At 47.5% G+C, this 17,662-nt stretch overlaps 1 protein-coding gene across 4 annotated transcripts in view; it reads left to right on the top strand.

Moving 5' to 3' along the window:
* Notch2 (notch receptor 2) overlaps positions 1 to 17,662 on the top strand; it is a 139,646-nt gene that overhangs the window by 74,922 nt on the left and 47,062 nt on the right. For all 4 annotated transcript variants that reach the window (XM_038311057.1, XM_038311060.1, XM_038311058.1 and 1 more), the window contains 3 exons: positions 14,562 to 14,795; positions 16,096 to 16,251; positions 16,825 to 17,013. In XM_038311057.1, the coding sequence (XP_038166985.1) occupies positions 14,562 to 14,795; positions 16,096 to 16,251; positions 16,825 to 17,013 (579 nt within the window). The remainder of the gene's footprint in view (positions 1 to 14,561; positions 14,796 to 16,095; positions 16,252 to 16,824; positions 17,014 to 17,662) is intronic.

Raw genomic sequence — 17,662 nt, forward strand, 5'->3', positions numbered from 1 at the left:
CTTTGGGTATGTTTAGAGATTACGATTACATTTTTTTCAGATGTATTAAGTTTAAGAAAATATGGTGAGCATTAATTTCACATTTCTTTCTTTTTGTTAAGTGGCTCTCGGGAATTGTAGAATCACACCCATGCCTCTGCCGTCCTTGAGTGCCAGGTGTTGCAGGAGCTGCAGAGGTGTGTGTGGAGCTGCACTACTGTAGTGCCGAGCATCTCTGACCCCCGGGCAGCCATGCAGAACAAGCATGTTGGCTTGCTCTGGCCTTGTCCTCTGGTAGTTCCTCCTCAGGGTATGGGTGGGACTGTTGTAGCTCAGCCCAGAGCGTTTTCACCCGTGGTAGTCGCTGGATTTTCAGTCTGCAAGCCTCCAGGACTAGGCAGCTGTGCTCAGGTGTGCTGAAGGTGGGAATCCTACAGAGAGTGGATGTGCAGATACTCCTTAGGAGGGAGGAAGGGGAAGCCGAGGGCTGAGGCAGGCTGAGTGCAGAACCTCCATTATGCAGCCTTTGGCCTCGCGCCATCTTATCGGAGCAGCTCTGCTCTGGCAAATATCCACGCGCGGGAAGTGCCCGAAGAGGCCCCCAAATTTATTAGGGCAGTGTAGATTAATGTTTTGTCTACATAGATTGTTATTTGAATTTTCTTCTTAAAGGTTCATTTCCTTCAGAATTAAAGTTGACTCTAAGCTCAGCTCACAAATTCCTCCGTGTGGCTGCTTGGGTTTTGGGTTCATTCCCAGGGCAGATGTGATTGATTTTCCTGCTCTCGTTATTAATCCAGAAATGTAATTTCAGCTTGGGCTTGGAATAGCGAGCGCTTTGGGACAGGAAGTAGACGCGAACAGCAACAGTTAGATTTGCATGAGGTGAAACTGACCGCATCTTCTGCTAGCTCTCCTAAATGCTGTGAGCCTGGAGAGTGGGTATGATTCCTCTCGCTCCAGCTTGAGAAAGGTTACCTGGCCTGAGTTCACGAGTGCGTGTGCCAGGTGTGGGCCGTGAGCTCCTGGGTTTGGGAGTGGAGTCTGTGTGCTGGTGTTTGGATGCTGAATGAGGTGACTTTGCTTTGTCTAGCCTCCAGTTGGTGATAAGTTAACCTGGAAGACATGCCTCCAAACACTCTCAAGAATATGTGCATGTTCCTGTGTGTGTGTGTGTGTGTGTGTGTGTGTGTGTGTGTGTGTTTAATACTGTGGAATGGAATGGGAATGAATATCTTGAGCTGGGGTGTTCTCTATGAATAGATGGGAAAACACACCTCACAGTTCCGGTCTTCTGCTGTCCATCAGTTGTTAGAACCTGATCTTCAGCCCCTCGTCTGGAAGGCTGCCTTCCTGCTCCAGTTTTGGTTTCCTGTCAGGGTTGGACAGATCGTCAGGGTGGTCACCTAGAGAATCGTCATCGTCATCCTAGAGAATCTTTTAAAGCTGCTAGGAGGCCATGTGGGTGGAAACATCTGTGAAGGCATGGGCTAGCCCAGGAAGGCTCTTTCTGCCCCATGGCTTCTATGGAATGACAGAAATAATCTCAGTAGCAGATGCCTACTGAACAACTCACACAGCCAGGACACTGTGAGAGTCTGTAAGGGCACAAAGTAAAGGTAATTCCTATCACGTAAGATTTGTCAAGAAGAAGGATAAATTCTATGTATAATCATAAGACGAGATAGAAAATATGAATGAGATTCAGGAAGAGGCAGCGAGGATTGAGAAAAGCAAAAGAGCCTGTGCTTTGACTTTGGTGGGACAGTGTGGGGCTAATGGCAGAGAGAGCAGAATAGGACCTAGAGCCTCAGGTGGCGAGTCTTTGTGTGTGTGTGTGTTCCCATGGGAATCTGTTGAGTGTGTGACACAAACTGTGTCCATGAGCAAAGGCCTGAGCTGTGACAAGTCTTCACTTTTGGGAAAATGGGGGAAGAGGTCAGTGCAGAGAAGGAGACTGAGAAGGGCAAGGGAGAGGAGATTGAAACAGAGTTTTGCCGGAAGCACCACTGAGTCACAGCCTGCCCGGGCTTCACTCCGCCTGCCTCTGCTGCAGCGTCTGTGGGAGCATCTGTAGTACCCTGCTTACTCTTCCTGGTTTATAGGCTCAGCTTACCTGGTAGGTCGCTGCACTTACTGTATGTATACAGCATCCTTAGGACCATTTTTAGTAAGTGATAGCTGTCGAATGGGTGACAACCAGAAGACTCAAGAATGACAGGATCACCTTTTTAAAATAATTTAAAAAATTATCTTGAATTATATGACATGGCTTGTGTGTGGACATTTGCACATGAGTGTAGGTGCCTACAGAAGCCAAGGGTGTAGGGTGCCCTGTTGCTGGAGCTGTGGGTGGTTGTGAGCTCCGAATGTGAGTACTGGGAATTGAACTCTGGTCCTCGGGAAGAGCAATATGTGAGCTTAACAACTGACTTCTCTCCAGCCCTGCTCTCATATCTTCCTTATATGACTGAATCATAGTCCGTGATATGTACATACCATATTTTTGTGCCCATTTTCAGTTGATAGACACTGCTGTTGTCTCTATCTCTTGACCTTTGTGAACAGAACTTTGGTAAACTTGGAAATGCACCTGTTTCTATGATATACTGGTTTTATTTTCCTTTGTGGGATTGTTGAATCACTTAGTAGTTACATTTTTTCTTTACTAGTGTTTGAGTGTTTTGTTTGCATGTTTATGTATGTGCCATGTGCCTGCAGTACCCAGGGGGGCCAGGAGAAGGCATTGGATGCCCTGAAACTGGAGTTACAGATGGTTACGAGTTACCACACGGGTGTTGGGAACTGAATCCAGGTTCTCTGGAAGAGTAGCTGGTGCTCTTAACTGCCGGTCCATCTCCCCATAGTGCTGTTCTCAAACTCTGAGTAGCTTCCATTGCTAAACATCCCCACCAACAGGGAGCAGGGTTTCCCACTTGCCCTTTCTCCATGCTCTACTTAGCATTTGCTAGTCTTTTTGGTGAGAGCAGCTCTTCCAGGAGTGAGAGAGGGTCTCCTGGCTTTGATTCACCTTTCTCTTATACTTGTCCTCTGTGGATTTTGCATGTGTAATCTGGTTTTAAAAATCCATTGCACAATATTGCTAAGAATTTTGAAATCGCAACGCGTCTTCTTAAATAGCATCCTGGGCAGTGTCTGCAGCTTTGGTGCGACTAGTTGGTTATATGATAGCCATCTCACCTGCGAGTCTTCATTTTGGTCAAGTTTTCAGTCAGTTGAGTAACTGCATGCGCACATGATGTGACTTTTTCAAGAGATGCAGCAATGCACTCTGGGAGCCACCGGGCGCTGGAGACTTTCAGTTGTCTTCACTTTTCTAGTGTCGAATTCTCGGTTCACCAATTCATGTTGGGTTTTTAGGCATCTGTGCTTTGCTTCTGGCAGTGAGTCCTTTGTGGGGGTGTGTGCAGGGTCAGAACCGTGTTCCTTCTTCCTTGACGGTCAGCACTGCTGCCCTCGCTGTCTCCTTTGTAAGTCCTCAGTCTTCCTCCCTTCCTCCCACAGAGCTCCCCTCTTCCCTCTTGTTGTTTTGTATTTTATGGGAACGTCTCAAACTTTCCCCTTGGAACCCTGATTTATAGTTCCTCGTCTCCTGTTCCGTCCTTCGCAGCTTGTGATCCTTAGTTTTATTTGCCCTCCATTCCTGTTTTCATGTGACACACAATTATCTTCATCCTTTTTGTCTCTGCTGCTGATCAGCCCCTTCCAGACTCTGGTATTCTGTATTGGGGTTTTTTTTCCCCCTCATTTCTTTTTAAAACCTAAATTTGTCAGTGTCTTGAGAGCAGAGAACCAATTCTTTCTCGGTGTACTCGTTCTTGGCAGTGGATATTTTTACAGTGTGCTCTTTATCTAATCGTATGTGGCATACATCCATACTTTATATTGCAGGACCTTTTAATAGCCCCCATGTTGGATTTTTCCATATTACTCATTCTGCACAGAGTAACCGCTTGCCTGTAAATAGAGAAAGTCTGTGCTGTTTGGATTCCCTCACCCTGAACCTCCTTGTGAGGTGAGGTCTTTTCTGTGTCAATTGGCTTAGCAGTGAGGAGCCTAAAGAATTGGGGAGAGAGCCAAAGTGTGGGCCTTCCAGCAGGGGGTTGAGGCTTGGCACCACCTCTCTCCCTGGAGAAGCCTCTGTGCCAGGGGTCAGCTTCCTGAATGCCAGCTCTAGCCCAGCTCTGCACAGAGGCTGAGCCCGGCTGTGCTTTGGTGCTGCTGCATCCGGAGTTTGCCCCAGATGCACGGCAGCCTCTCCTGTTGATGCAGTGGCCACAGTGGCCTGCGACTCCTCCGTGCTTTGCGTTGCTGTTGACCTGGAGGGGTGAGGTGGAGCTCAGACCATTCTTCTGAGGCAGAGCACGCTTTCTGAAATACAAATCGCACGCGCTGTTTCTTTGCTTAAATGCTTTCCTGGAGCCTCCTTGGTTTGGGTTGGAGTTGCAGAGCCCTGCAAGGAACCAGCGCTCCCTGCATCTCTCCACTACCCACGCACGGCTTGTAATTCAACTGCACCCATCCCTTTCATCGCCTCAAATGAACCATGGTCCCTCTTCACTCAAACCTGCACACATAATGTCCTGCCCGAAATGTGCCCCCTCCTTCTTTCCACCCACGTGTATACTCTTACCCAGCCGGCTCTGCCCCTGTGTCCCTGGATTTCACTTCGCAGTTTTGTTCTCTAACTCTCTGTTCTCCCGAGGCTGCAGGTACTCATTAAAATACTCGACACCTTGTATTATCATTGTTTGTTTGGCATAACCACTGTTTGTTTAAGGTAGAAACCAGGGCTGCTTTGTTCATGGATAATCCCAGTACAAATAGTCCAGGCCTCACACAAGTGTAGGAGCGTTCGTGTGACTGTGTCTCTGTGTGTGTTTTTCTCTGTGTGTGTGTGTGTGTGTGTGTGTGTGTGTGTGTGTGTGTGTCTTTTGTGGCAATGAATAAAGGGAGTGTTAGATTTTCTCATTTCTGGTACCATTTCCCCCCCAGATTCTTTGTTTCCTTTTCCAGTATGGACTAGGTTTGAAAACTTTTGTAAATTGAGTTCATCACTTGTAAAGATGATGTTTGACAATAAATGGGGAGAGCTTATCAAGATGTCTGGCACCTAGAAATAATTTAGTGTATACATTTTTACTGTTGGAGGTCAGTAGTAGGTTGAAGTTGAGAGACTGGACCTTCTCTCCCTGGCCTCTAGGCACATGGAAACGTTCGTAGGAGGACTGCAGGAGCTCCACTGGAGGGCGCTATTGTGGATGTGTTTAGGGATAGGGTAGGCTTCAGTCAAGAAGGAAATAGACACCACAACATAGAGCGAAGGGTTAGGACAGAGGCCAGGGCCGTGACAATAAGATGTAGTTTAGCAGATAGGGCAGGGGCCTGGGCTGAGGAGTTGCTGAGCTAATTGGCAGGTGTAGATAAGGGAATAAGGAGACTCTGGGGGAACGAACAAAGTAGAGACACCCTCTGTTGGTTTTGGAAAAGTAAGGTTCTTATTCTGTTGAGATTATGATAATTTAATAAGACAGAAAGATACAAACACTTATTTGATAATTAAATATTGAGCATTCTTGGATATTAATGACTTTAATTGTGCTAACTATGGGGATTCAGTGATAAGGTAGACAGCTGCCATCAATTCTGTATGAAGTTTATAGTCCTGAAGTAAGCAGTAGTGAGAAACACAAATAATCCAATTATATGTAAAATCTGATTGGTAGTAAATGCCTTGCAGGATTAGTGGGGAATTTTTTTTTGCTTGTTTGTTTGTTTAGGCAGACAGGGTCTCTGGGGGGAATACGACATTTTAGATACACATTATGATTAAGAGTTATGGAGAGAAACTCACAACAATCCCACTGAAATCAGGAACAAGACAAGGTTGTCTACTCTCTCTGTATCTGTTCAATATAGTTCTTGAGGCAACTAGCTAGAGCAATAAGACACCAAAAGGAGATCAAGGGGATAAAAATAGGAAAAGAAGAAGTAAAACTCTCACTATTTGATGATATGATAGTTTACATAAGCTACCCCAAAAATTCTACCAAGGAACTTCTACAACTTATAAGCACTTTCAGTAATGTGTCAGGATACAAGAGTAACTCAAAAAAATCAGTAGCCCTCCTGTACACAGATGATAAAAGAGCGGGGAAGAAATCAGAGAATCACACCCTTCACAATAGCCACAAATAGCATAAAATATCTCAGAGTAGCTCTAACCAAACAAGTGGAAGACCTGCATGACAAGAACTTTAAATCTTTGAAGAAAGAAATTGAAGAAGACATCAGAAAATGGAAAGATCTCCATGCTCCTGGGTAGGCAGAATTAACATAGTAAAAATGGCAATCTTACCAAAACAATCTACAGATTCAATGCAATGCCCAACAAAAACCCAGCAAAATTCTTCAAAGACCTTGAAAGAATGGTAGTCAACTTCATTTGGAAAAGCAAAAAACTCAGGATAGTCAAAACAATCCTGTACAATAAAGGAACTTCTGGAGGCATCACAATCCCTGACTTCAAACTCTACTACAGAGCTACAGTACTGAAAACAGCCTGGTATTGGCATAAAAACAGACAGGAGGACCAATGGAACGGAATCGAAGATCCAGATATTAATCCACACACCTACGAATACCTGATTTTTGACAAAGAAGCAAAAAGTATCAAATGGAAAAAGAAAGCATATTTAACAAATGGTGCTGGCATAACTGGATATTAACATGTAGAAGAAAGAAAATAGACCCGTGTCTATCACCATGCACAAAACTTAAGTCCAAATGGATCAAAGACCTCAACATAAAGCCAGCCACACTGAACCTGATAGAAGAGAAAGTGGGAAGTACATTGAACGCATTGGCACAGGAGACCACTTCCTAAATATAACTCCAGCAGCACAGACACTGAGAGAAACAATTAATAAATGGGACCTCCTGAAACTGAGAATCCTCTGTAAAGCAAAGGACACAGTCAGCAAAACAAAACGACAGCCTATAGAATGAAAAAAGATCTTCACTAACCTCACATCAGAGAGAGGACTGATCTCCAAAATATACAAAGAACTCAAGAAATTGGTCATCAAAAGAACAAATAATCCAATAAAAACAAAAAACCCCCAAACTGAGTACAGACCTAAACAGAAAACTCTCAACAGAGGAATCTAAAATGGCTGAAAGACACTTAAGGAAATGCTCAACATCCTTAGTCATTAGAGAAATGCAAATTAAAACAACTCTGAGATTCCATCTTACACCTGTAAGACTGGCCAAGATCAAAAACACTGATGACAACTTATGCTGGAGAGGATGTGGGGTAAAGTGAACACTCCTGCATTGCAATCCCTTTGGATGTCAGTGTGGCGATTTCTCAGAAGGTTAGGAAACAACCTTCCTCAAGACCCAGCAATACCACTTTTGGGTATATATCCAAAGAATGCTCAGTTGTGACACAAGGACATGTGCTCAACTATGTTCATAGCAGCTTTGTTTGTCATAGCCAGAATCTGGAAACAACCTAAATGGCCCTAGACCAAAGAATGGATAAGAAAAATGTAGCACATTTACACAGTGGAGTATTATACAGCAGAAAAAAATAACGACATCTTGAAATTTGCAGACAAATGGATGGATCTAGAAAACATCATATTGAGTGAGGTAACCCAGACCCAGAAATGTACTCACTCATAAAGCAAAGAAAAACCAGCTCACAGTTCACAATCCCAGAGAACGTAGGCAACAATGAGGACCCTAAGAGAGACATACATGGATCTAATATACATGGGAAATAGAAAAAGACAAGATCTCTTGAGTAAATTGGGAGCATGGGGACTATGGGAGAGGGTAGAGGGGAGGGGAGAAGAGAAAAATGTATAACTCAATAAAAATAATAAAATCAATTTAAAAAAGAAAAGAAATAGTTCTGTGAGGAGGCTGGAGTGAGGCCGTCTCTAGGTACAGGGGACCACATGTCTTGAAGAGAAGGAATGCCACCGCTTGGAGAGGCGGACAAAGGCAGAAGTGGTGAAGCTGGTGGTGTTTTGAGGTGAGAGCAGGAAACATGAAAAGTGCTGGAATTTTATCCTGCAGAGAAGTCCTAAAGGGATTAAAGAAGCAGGTGGTACAATCCAGCTTGTATGTTAAGATCATCCTGAGAGTGCTTTAGAAAATAACATTGGACAGCCTGGCGGTGGTGGTGCACACCTTTGATCCCAGCACTCGGGAGGCAAAGACAGGCAGATCTCTTTGAGTTTGAGGCCATCCTGGTCTACAAGAGCTGGTTCCAGGTCAGATACCAAAGCTACACAGAGAAACCCTGTTTCGAAAAACAAAAACAAAAAAAAGGGCATTGGCTAGCATTGGTCATGAAGCAGGAAACGAGGTTTTTTTGAGAAGTCCTGAAGAAGACAACAGTATAGATTTAGTGCAGGAGTTCCTCAAGACTTTTGTATTTACCCTGTGTGCACTCCTCTCTTCCTCCCAGGGAACTTGTGCTTTGCTTTCATTAGGGTGCACACGCTCATTGCCCTGCAGACGAGGCTCTATAGTTTAGTTCACCAGCTAACATTGGTCACAGCTTGCCCAGCAGCCTGGCTCTTCCTCTGCTCTTTAACTCGAGAACCAAACTAGAGTGTGTGTGGGATGATGAGTCTGTAGATAAAGCTTGGGGAATATTCTCTGTGGCCTGAAGATAGAATCCCCAGAACATGGGTGCTTAGTGACTGCTAGCTGGAAGGATGTGTCCAAGATGACATTGTCGTGAGTTACCCATTGTAGGGAAGGGGACAGGGTCAGGGACAGTGAAGCTAAATTTTATGCTTCTCATGTGGGGATTGTTGTTGGAATAAGAGTTGACTCTTAGTGGGGCGACTAATGAGATCAGAGTATTTCTGTAGCCTTCACCTTTCACGGGTGAGTAGGGCAGCCCCTTCACAGAGCACAGGGCTCAGCAGAGTTCTCTGTTTTCTTGGCTGGCCTCCTCTTCCCTCATCCCAGTCACTTGCTACCCTATGTCAGACTGGTGTGGTGATACCCTGAGATGTATAATGAGCTCCTTGAACCCCGGCTTGTTACAGCTGCTAGATGTTGTCTGTGTTTTGCCTAGAGCGTTAAGATGGCCCAACTCCTGCAAACCAGTGTAGGATCTTATTTATGAATGGCAGGTTGGTGGTGTTGCCTTTGTCTGCAGCACCACTGCGCTCTCTTCCTCTTCCGAGTTTCTCAGTCTTCATGTCCCTCAGTAGCCAGCTCGGATTCCTTTCCCATTTTGGAAATTGACTTCTGTAGCAATCTCTTCCAACCTTTTAGCACTTATTTCTACTTTGGATTTATGTTTCTAGTTCTTCTATAACGAGCTTTGCACAGTTGGACAGGCTAGCAAACCTCTCTGCTCCTGCTGGCCTCACCTAGAAACGGAGCATTGGGTTGTCTAATGTCAGTTTTTCCACAGACCCCAACTGTATCTGGACCGCATTCTGAAGGGAATGGTCGATCCAGTAATGGGAGGAGAGAGAGCCGGTAGGATAAAGCTAAGCTGTGCCAGGTGCCGGGACAGCTGCAGTGGTGGGTCACTGTGGGAGATGGGAGGTGCATTGGAAGGTGTCTTTTGTCACAAGCAGGGTCTGAGGGACGGTGAGTTAGTCCTATGACTTGGATGGTGTAGAGAGCATAAGCTGTGCCGAGTCCTAGGACAGGAAAAACTCAGCATGTGAAAAGCTGTCAGGAGCCATCGTTGGCTGGAGAGTGTCTGAAGGAGAGGGCTAGACGTGTGGAGTGTATCTGCCAGGCCAGAGCAGCAATTCGGAAAGTTTTCCGTAGCTTCAGCTGGTGTTAGTGTCTAAAGCCCCCACCAGCTGCAGTCTGATGAGCGTGACATCTCAGATCAAACTAATCTGGACCCCTAGTAGCCTTAGAGAAGATGGCTTACAAAGACTAGCTAGTCTCTTTTCCTTTCGCCCAAGGGGGTTGGAGAGGGCCTGGCTAGCCCATTCCGTTGGTCCTAAGGTTAAATGGTAGCAGCCTGCAGCATCTCCAAGTAAAGGTTACCAAGAGGTGATTATTGTCCTCGGAAGACTTGCCTCACTGAACCGTGCAGTGTGTTTGGGAGTTCACAGCATGGCTGGTGTTGACCCAGACGATGGCGGCACTGCCAGGACTGGTCTGCACTGACGGTTTAGTAGCCCGGAGAGACACAGCCACACACAGGTCCCCTTTCTCACTGTGCACTTTTAATTGCTATGTAGCTCATAACTTAGTGTTTCCCCTCTTCCTGCTGGGAGTCACTTGTCACTGCGTCCACTGGTGTCTGCCCCCAGCTGTCCTTTGCTTGTTATGTCAGGCTCAGAACTCATATTAAAATGTAAAGCCTCAGACCACCTCCAGCCCTCCCAAACCCCAGCAGGGGGTCTTCCTTCTCAAGTAAGCACCCTCCCTCCCACACAGGCAAGGGCTTTCTTGCTATGGGAAGTGGGGAAGCCAAATGACCAGAGAGCGCACACCGAGTGCTCCTCTGAGTGCTGAAGAATTTCTCATCCTGACTGTCTCGTGACCTCCGCCTTGCTGCTTTCGCTGTGATGTCATCTTAGGCAGCTGGGCCTTCTCGCTGCAGTAAGGGGCACCTGGCTGGGGATGTAGCTGAGTGGTAGAGCTTTTGTTTAGTGTGTGCAAGGCCCTGGGTTCAATCCCCAATACTGCCAAAATGGGATGGGGTAGGGGTGGGGTTGTCAGGTCTGGAGTTAGCCTGATGGAGGTTTTGGTGGCAGCAGCCCCGGGACTTGGGAAGCCCCTTACCCGTCCGAGCCTCATTTTCCCTTGCGGCAGGCTTCTGCCCAGGTTTCCTCATGCTCAGAGTGGGTGTAGACATGACGTGGACCATCCTAGGAGACATTCCTTTGGATCTTTCAAAGCAAGGGGTTGCAGTGACTATCCCAGCCGTTGTCTTCCGCATCTTCAGTCATAGAGCTTGGTGACAGAACCGTACGAAGAAGGGCAGAAAGCTTACCAGAAATGAGTTGGAGCCTCTCGTTCTAGAATCTGAGAGAGAAATGATCTCTTTTGCAGGAGGTCATTCCCAAGCTGGCATGCCCTTAGCTGTCTAGATCTCCTGTCTAATGGCCATATAAGATGAATAGATAGTCTCACTGAAGAAGCAGTGAATGGCCCACCCTTGAGGCACAGTTCCTCCAGGCAGAGCTTTGCTCCTCTGCATTCCCTCTAATCCAGTGGAGTGATTCATAGTTGTGATCTCCCACCCTCTCTCTCCCCTCCCTCTCTTACCCCAATCCTCTCTCCCCTCCCTCCCCCTCAGCCCTTTCTCTCTACCTCCCCCTCCTTCTCTCCCCCAATCCTTTCTTCCTCTCCTCCCTCCCCCCTCAGTCCTCTCTTTCCACCTCTCCTCCTCTCTCTTCTTCCCTCTCCCTCCCCTCCCTCCCCATAGCCCTCTCTCCCCAACTCTCCCTGTGTACTGGGAAGATGCAGCTTGTACAAGTGATTACTAAGATGGGGTCGCACCAAGCCTGGGTTGAGGGTAGAGCAAGGTGGACAATTACAGTCTCAGTTCCCCTGTGCTCACTGCCGACCCAGGGACCTCTCCGAGCCTGTCGCCCAGTTATAAACGACATGGTTTTCATGACAGCTCACAATGTCTGCTTCATTGTAGACAAACTGGCTGTTAGTATGGTTTCCCAGGAGTGTCAGATTTCTTTTCCAAGGAAATATTATTTAACCTTCTTTTTCTTTTTCTTTTTTTTTTTTTTACCCAGTCTCCCTTACAACAGTACATAAGAAATATATGTGAAATATTTTTAAACATTCAGTGTCTTATACCCAGATTTATCTCGGGGCCTCACTAAAGCAGGATGACATGGAGCATGCTTGCATTCCACAAGTCAGTGTGGTCAGGGCAGCGCAGCTGTCTGAGTTAGTGTAACAGGCTAGACTCAGCAATTACCCGGTTTACAGCGCTCCTTACCTACTTCTTGGTCATGTGTTTATTTCTCAGCCCCGCCTGAATCCTAATAACACAGCTGTCATTCTTTGAAGTAGCTTTTTTTTGCTAGCAGCGTAAGGGAGCACGTTTTGCAATGAATGCTATCATCTGTCCTGGGGTGGATGTTTGCCACTCTGAGGTTGTCCTCCTTGCTCTGCTCCTCCTTTATTCTCCCCTTTACGCTCGTCCTCTCCTTCCCTCTATTCTGTACCCTTCCATCCTTACTGCTTCTCTCCTGCCCTCGTCTGCTCTCTCCCCCCGCTACCCCCTCCCTTTCCCTTTTCCTTTTCCTTTCTTCTTTTCGGTTTTTTAAGGCAGGGTTTCTCTGTTGCCTTGGCACACTGTAGACCAGGCTGGCCTCAAACTCACAGAGATCCACCTGCCTCTGCCTCCTGAGTTCTGGGATTAAAGGCGTGCACTGCTTCTGTCTGGCTGACCCCCTTCCCTTTTCTCTCCCTCCCTTCCTCCCTCCCTTACTCATTCGGTCTTTCATTACTTTGCCTACACCTCACTCCTTCCCTCCCTTCGTTGACCCATTCCTTTTCCCCTTCACTCATTGGCTCCCTTCCTCCTTTTCTCACTTAGTTTGGAGTCATTGATACTTCAAGCGAAATTGGTAGAAACACATCCTAAATCAGGAAACCTGCTGCACAGAGCTTGCCCAGGACTGTGCTGTGGGGGCGGGGCTCGCAGCCAGCTGACTTCAGGGCTTGACTGCCCCCGTGGTGCTCTGTTTTACTCTGCACTTCTGAGTCACCCTGACCACTTTCCCTGCAGACAGCTGCCTTACCCATTCTGTCCTGTGGCATAGTGTTCTTAATTCACTAGTGTGGAAGGAGACACAGTGATGTAACGTGGGTCCAATGCCCAGCCTGTATCCCACAGTGAGGAGAGCTCACCTACTCACAGGAACTCTCTCAGAGACCCTGCAGTGATGCAAGGGGAGGACATGAAGGTCTCTCAGCAGGGACCTCAAGCATCCACGCCCATCCTGTTAGACAAGGTTGTGACCTGTGCTGGGAACACACAGAAAGCCCCCACCAGAGGTGGCTTGCACCTAGGTAGCAGGAGAGCGGTATAGAACTAAGCAAGTGTGACAGTTCTGTCAGTTCTGTAGTAGGGGGCGAAGGCCAAACCGCTGAAGGGCAGGTGCTCAGCTGGGCTGGCTCACACTCACTCAGCACATAGCTGGGCCCAGAGTGGGCCTTCTGGGGTTATACGGCCATAGATATTCTGGGGACTGTGGGCAGCGCTAGTATTTTTTAAATTTAAGCATTCTGTGCTTTACTTCTTCATAAAGAGACTCCTAATGACGATTCCCCTTTCAGTTGATCATTGAGGGGTTTATTTGTTTATTTACAAAGGGAGACTGAATGGCATTTTTGTTTGGTTTCAGGATTTGTTATGATTTAGAGAATCCAGATCATCTTATTTTGGTTTCCTTTGAAGCAAACTGGTTTTAAACGGGTTCCAACCCGATGGGTTTATTCAGGTGGCCCGGCACCACGCTGCTCTGGTGGGCCGTGGGCTCACCCTTCCTGTACTCAGGAGCTCTCCAGCAGCCCGTCCTGTGGCAGCCGGGGCTCCTAACACATCTGTAGGAGCGCACACCACCAGCTCCCTTCCGTGCCCTCTGTGGGACAGCATGCTGGGCCTTGTTCCCCGCAGGCTGAGACTCTGCCTGTCTGACTGCTCTTGGCTTTCCCTTTCACATCTCCACTCTACTGGGCCTGTTTGAAATATTTTCTGTGTATTGCTCACTCTAACTTAAAAAAAAATGACCATTTTGATATATTTTGATATTGAGATAGATATATTTGTCTCTATTCTGAGATACTTGTGGCTTCACACACGGCTGTGAGCACGAGCGAGAGATAAGCAGGAGCCTTGCGGTGTAAACACCATGTGCGATTACTGCAGTGTACGCCAGCGTATTGACAAGGACGCCATCTAGACAGAGAAAAAAGCCCTTGCGCTTTGGTGTAGGGGTTCCTTCTCATTTTCTCGTATGTCTCTCCTGCACCGTTTACACTTTACTCTCCTTCTTTCAGTTTGTTTTCTTTCTTAAAATATTTTTTAATTTATTTTGATGTATCTCAGTGTTTTGCTCGCATGTATGTCTATGTACCACATGCAAGCCCTCATAGGCCAGAAGAAGGCATCAGATCCCCTGGAATTGGAGTAAGAAACAGTTGTGACGCTTCTGTGTGGTTCTGGGACTCAAACCCTGCTCTTTTGGAAGAGCAGCCAGTGCTCTTAATTGCTAAGCCATCTTTCCAGCTCAGCTTTTTATTTCTTGGCCCAAGAATTCAGCTAAGTCAAGAGATCGACAGAGTTTGTCTTTTGTTTGGCCAACTGGCCAAATTTTCATTGTATCGTAGCTTCTAGAAGGGCCATTTTTTTTTTTTCTGATGAGTGTCATTTGGATAACTCAAGGTCACTTTAAAATATGTAAGAGGACTTGAACCATCGTAGGCGCTACTTGCATCAGATTCCGGCAGCTCATACAGGGGCTGGTGTGGCAAGAATCATTGGTGACGTAAGGGTCCTAACCCAGTATCCTCCCCCCAAGGGCAATTCTGCACGGAAGATGTGGACGAGTGCCTGCTGCAGCCCAATGCCTGCCAGAACGGAGGCACCTGCACCAACCGCAACGGAGGCTACGGCTGCGTGTGCGTGAACGGCTGGAGCGGAGACGACTGCAGCGAGAACATCGACGACTGCGCCTTCGCTTCCTGCACTCCGGGCTCCACCTGCATCGACCGCGTGGCCTCCTTTTCCTGCTTGTGTCCAGAGGGGAAGGCAGGTAAGGCCAGCAGAGTGCCAGAGCTGCAGAGCCAGCCGTGGGGGGGCTGCGAACACTCCGACTCCAGCCTTCTCCTCCGTGTGGCCCTTCCGTCCTGTTTGCTGTAGTCTGAGGGGGCCATTCTGTATGCAGTCTGCTAGTGAAAACTTAGTTGTCTTTCTTAGACAGTCAGCTCAGTAGAATTCCTCAGGACCTTGGCCTGAAAAGCACTCAGAAGTCCAGACTAGATGACTAATCCACGAACTCATGGAGTCTTTTTAAGAAGAAATACCCATTCCTTGAGAAGAGTGTGCTTCCACCGTGGTGCTCCTGAGGAGTCTGTTAAGGGAGAACTGCAGTTAGCCTGCTTCTCTAGACTGCTCCTAGGTTTAGAAGTAGCAGCGTACAGTGGTGTCAGCCCGAAAACCTGCACCCCGCCTTTCCCAGAGCCGCACCTCCAGCTTTGTGGAAGAAGCCTTGGCCAATTGCAGACTGGAAAATCCAGTTCCCACCAGAACCTTGCAGAACAGGAAGCCTAGGAGTATCCCTCCTCCCTCTTCCACTTCCACCCAGCACTTGGCAGATCCCCCGCCCTGCCCTGCCCTGCCCTGCACCTGATCCGGGAATGCTGATGTGGTTAGTGGGGTGCCGGAGACTAGACAGATGAGGTTCGGTTCTGAAGCTAGTAAGATGCCAGTGAGCCCGTGGTCATTAGGTAACATGACATTGGAGAAGGAGGATACCAGATAAGATACAGAAAGCATGGAATACTTAACACATACTTATGTGAACACTTCTTACGTTTATTAGAAATTCAAATTCGACACATACTCACGTGAACACTTTTTATGTTTATCAGAAACTCAAATGTAATTGGACATCTGCTATTTTTTGTTGGCTAATTCCGGTACTCTCCACAGGAAATCTCCAGTTTCCTGTGTTCCTCCTCTAATGCTTTGGCCTGTCCTTGGACGAGCTCTCTAGCAGGGAGCTCTAGTCTAAGCCTAGGTTGTCTGCAGCAGCTGAGGGCTGTGGCTCATCCCTAATGGAGGAGCAAATGAAGGGAACAGTGCCTCCAGATCATGATGTTAAGAATTTGGTTCTCAAACTGGGTGATGGCGGCGCACACCTTTAATCCCAACACTCAGGAGGCAGAGGCAGGTGGATCTCTCTCTGAGTTTGAGGCCAGCCTGATCTATAAGAGCTAGTTCCAAGATAGTCTTCAAAGCTACAGCAAAACACCATTGATTAAACAAAACAAAACAAAAGCTCTTCTGTAAAAGATTTGTGTTTGTCTTCTCTATGCTCTGTCCTGACACAGGTCTCCTTTGTCATCTGGATGATGCCTGCATTAGCAACCCTTGCCACAAGGGGGCGCTGTGTGACACCAACCCCCTGAACGGGCAGTATATCTGCACCTGCCCCCAGGGCTACAAGGGGGCCGACTGCACAGAAGACGTGGATGAGTGTGCCATGGGTGAGTGCCTGGCCTCTTTTCTGGGCTTGGAGTTGTATCAGTGAGAGTTTCAGTGGAACTGCACTGTACTTTAGGCGTTGTTACACCCAAACCTTGACGTTTCCTGTTCTACACACACAGTTTACAGTCAGCCTTTCCTGTATGACCATAAATCTCCTTCTGGGAATTCAATAATAGGACTGACCTAGACCTGGTACTTAACAGAGGCTCTTGGGCTGGCATGGTGACTCTGCTGTTAATCATGTACTGTGCTTTCAGAGGGTCCAATTCAATTCCCAGCACCCACATCAGGCAGCTCACAGTTGCCTGCAACCCCAACTTTGGGGGATATGACCTCATCTTCCGGATTCACACACACATGCATGTATATACCTAATAATAAATAAAATAAATATAAAGTCCTACCTCAGTGAGAGGTTTAGAACAAGGAAGAGCATAGAAGATTGGAACTCACTCTGGTAATTTCTTTTTATAAACTAATGAATGAACCTGAAAAATAGAATGCTCTTGCTTGAAGCGTTGTAACTTTCAGACTGTCCCCTAATGTCCACATCTGGTTCTTATGCGTTACAGCCAACAGTAACCCTTGCGAGCACGCAGGGAAGTGTGTGAATACAGATGGAGCCTTCCACTGTGAGTGTCTGAAAGGCTACGCAGGGCCTCGCTGTGAGATGGACATCAACGAGTGTCATTCAGACCCCTGCCAGAATGATGCCACCTGCCTGGATAAGATTGGCGGCTTCACCTGTCTGTGCATGCCAGGTGAGTGGGGCCGGCTGTGCTGACAGAGCACACAGTGGTTCCCCGTGTGCTGTGCCAGCGTGGGACTGAGCAGGGCTGGGTCAGGACTGCCTTGCGAGCCCTTTAATTGCAGAGTAAGAGACATGCTGGGGTAGTTAGAGCAAAGCAGAGCAAATCCAACGACCACCGTGTCGAGCGCCACTTCACACACTGGCAAACCTCAGAAGCCGTTTCCCGCCTGAATCATCTAAACAGCACCTTTCCTGATCCTCCAATAAATTACGTGCACCACCGCATTTCACTCATAGAAATGCGACGTTAGACTCGGTTCTGCAGGCACTTGTCACTTACCCAGAAGGGGACACTAGCTCGTGTCCTGGGGCTGGCTCTTCTGCAGGGCTCATTCTTGACTCCTCAGAGGACAGAGAGGGGATGAGATGACAGTAGAGGCCAGCCGTGCTGTCTGATAAGGGATATTCTAGCCTTGGAAGGGGGCCCTCCTAATCCTGCCCTGCACCCCAATAGCACCAGTGCAGCTGGTCTTTAGGAAGAAAGAAGCTAGAAGTAGGTCAGAGATTGTGGGGAGTTTTTGTTGGATTGCTGTCTCACTGAGCGTCCTGGGGGTAACCCTGGCATGGTCACTTGTCACTCTGGGAAGTCCCTGACAGAG

This window comes from Arvicola amphibius, chromosome 14, assembly GCF_903992535.2.
Source record: "Arvicola amphibius chromosome 14, mArvAmp1.2, whole genome shotgun sequence".
NCBI lineage: Eukaryota > Metazoa > Chordata > Mammalia > Rodentia > Cricetidae > Arvicola > Arvicola amphibius.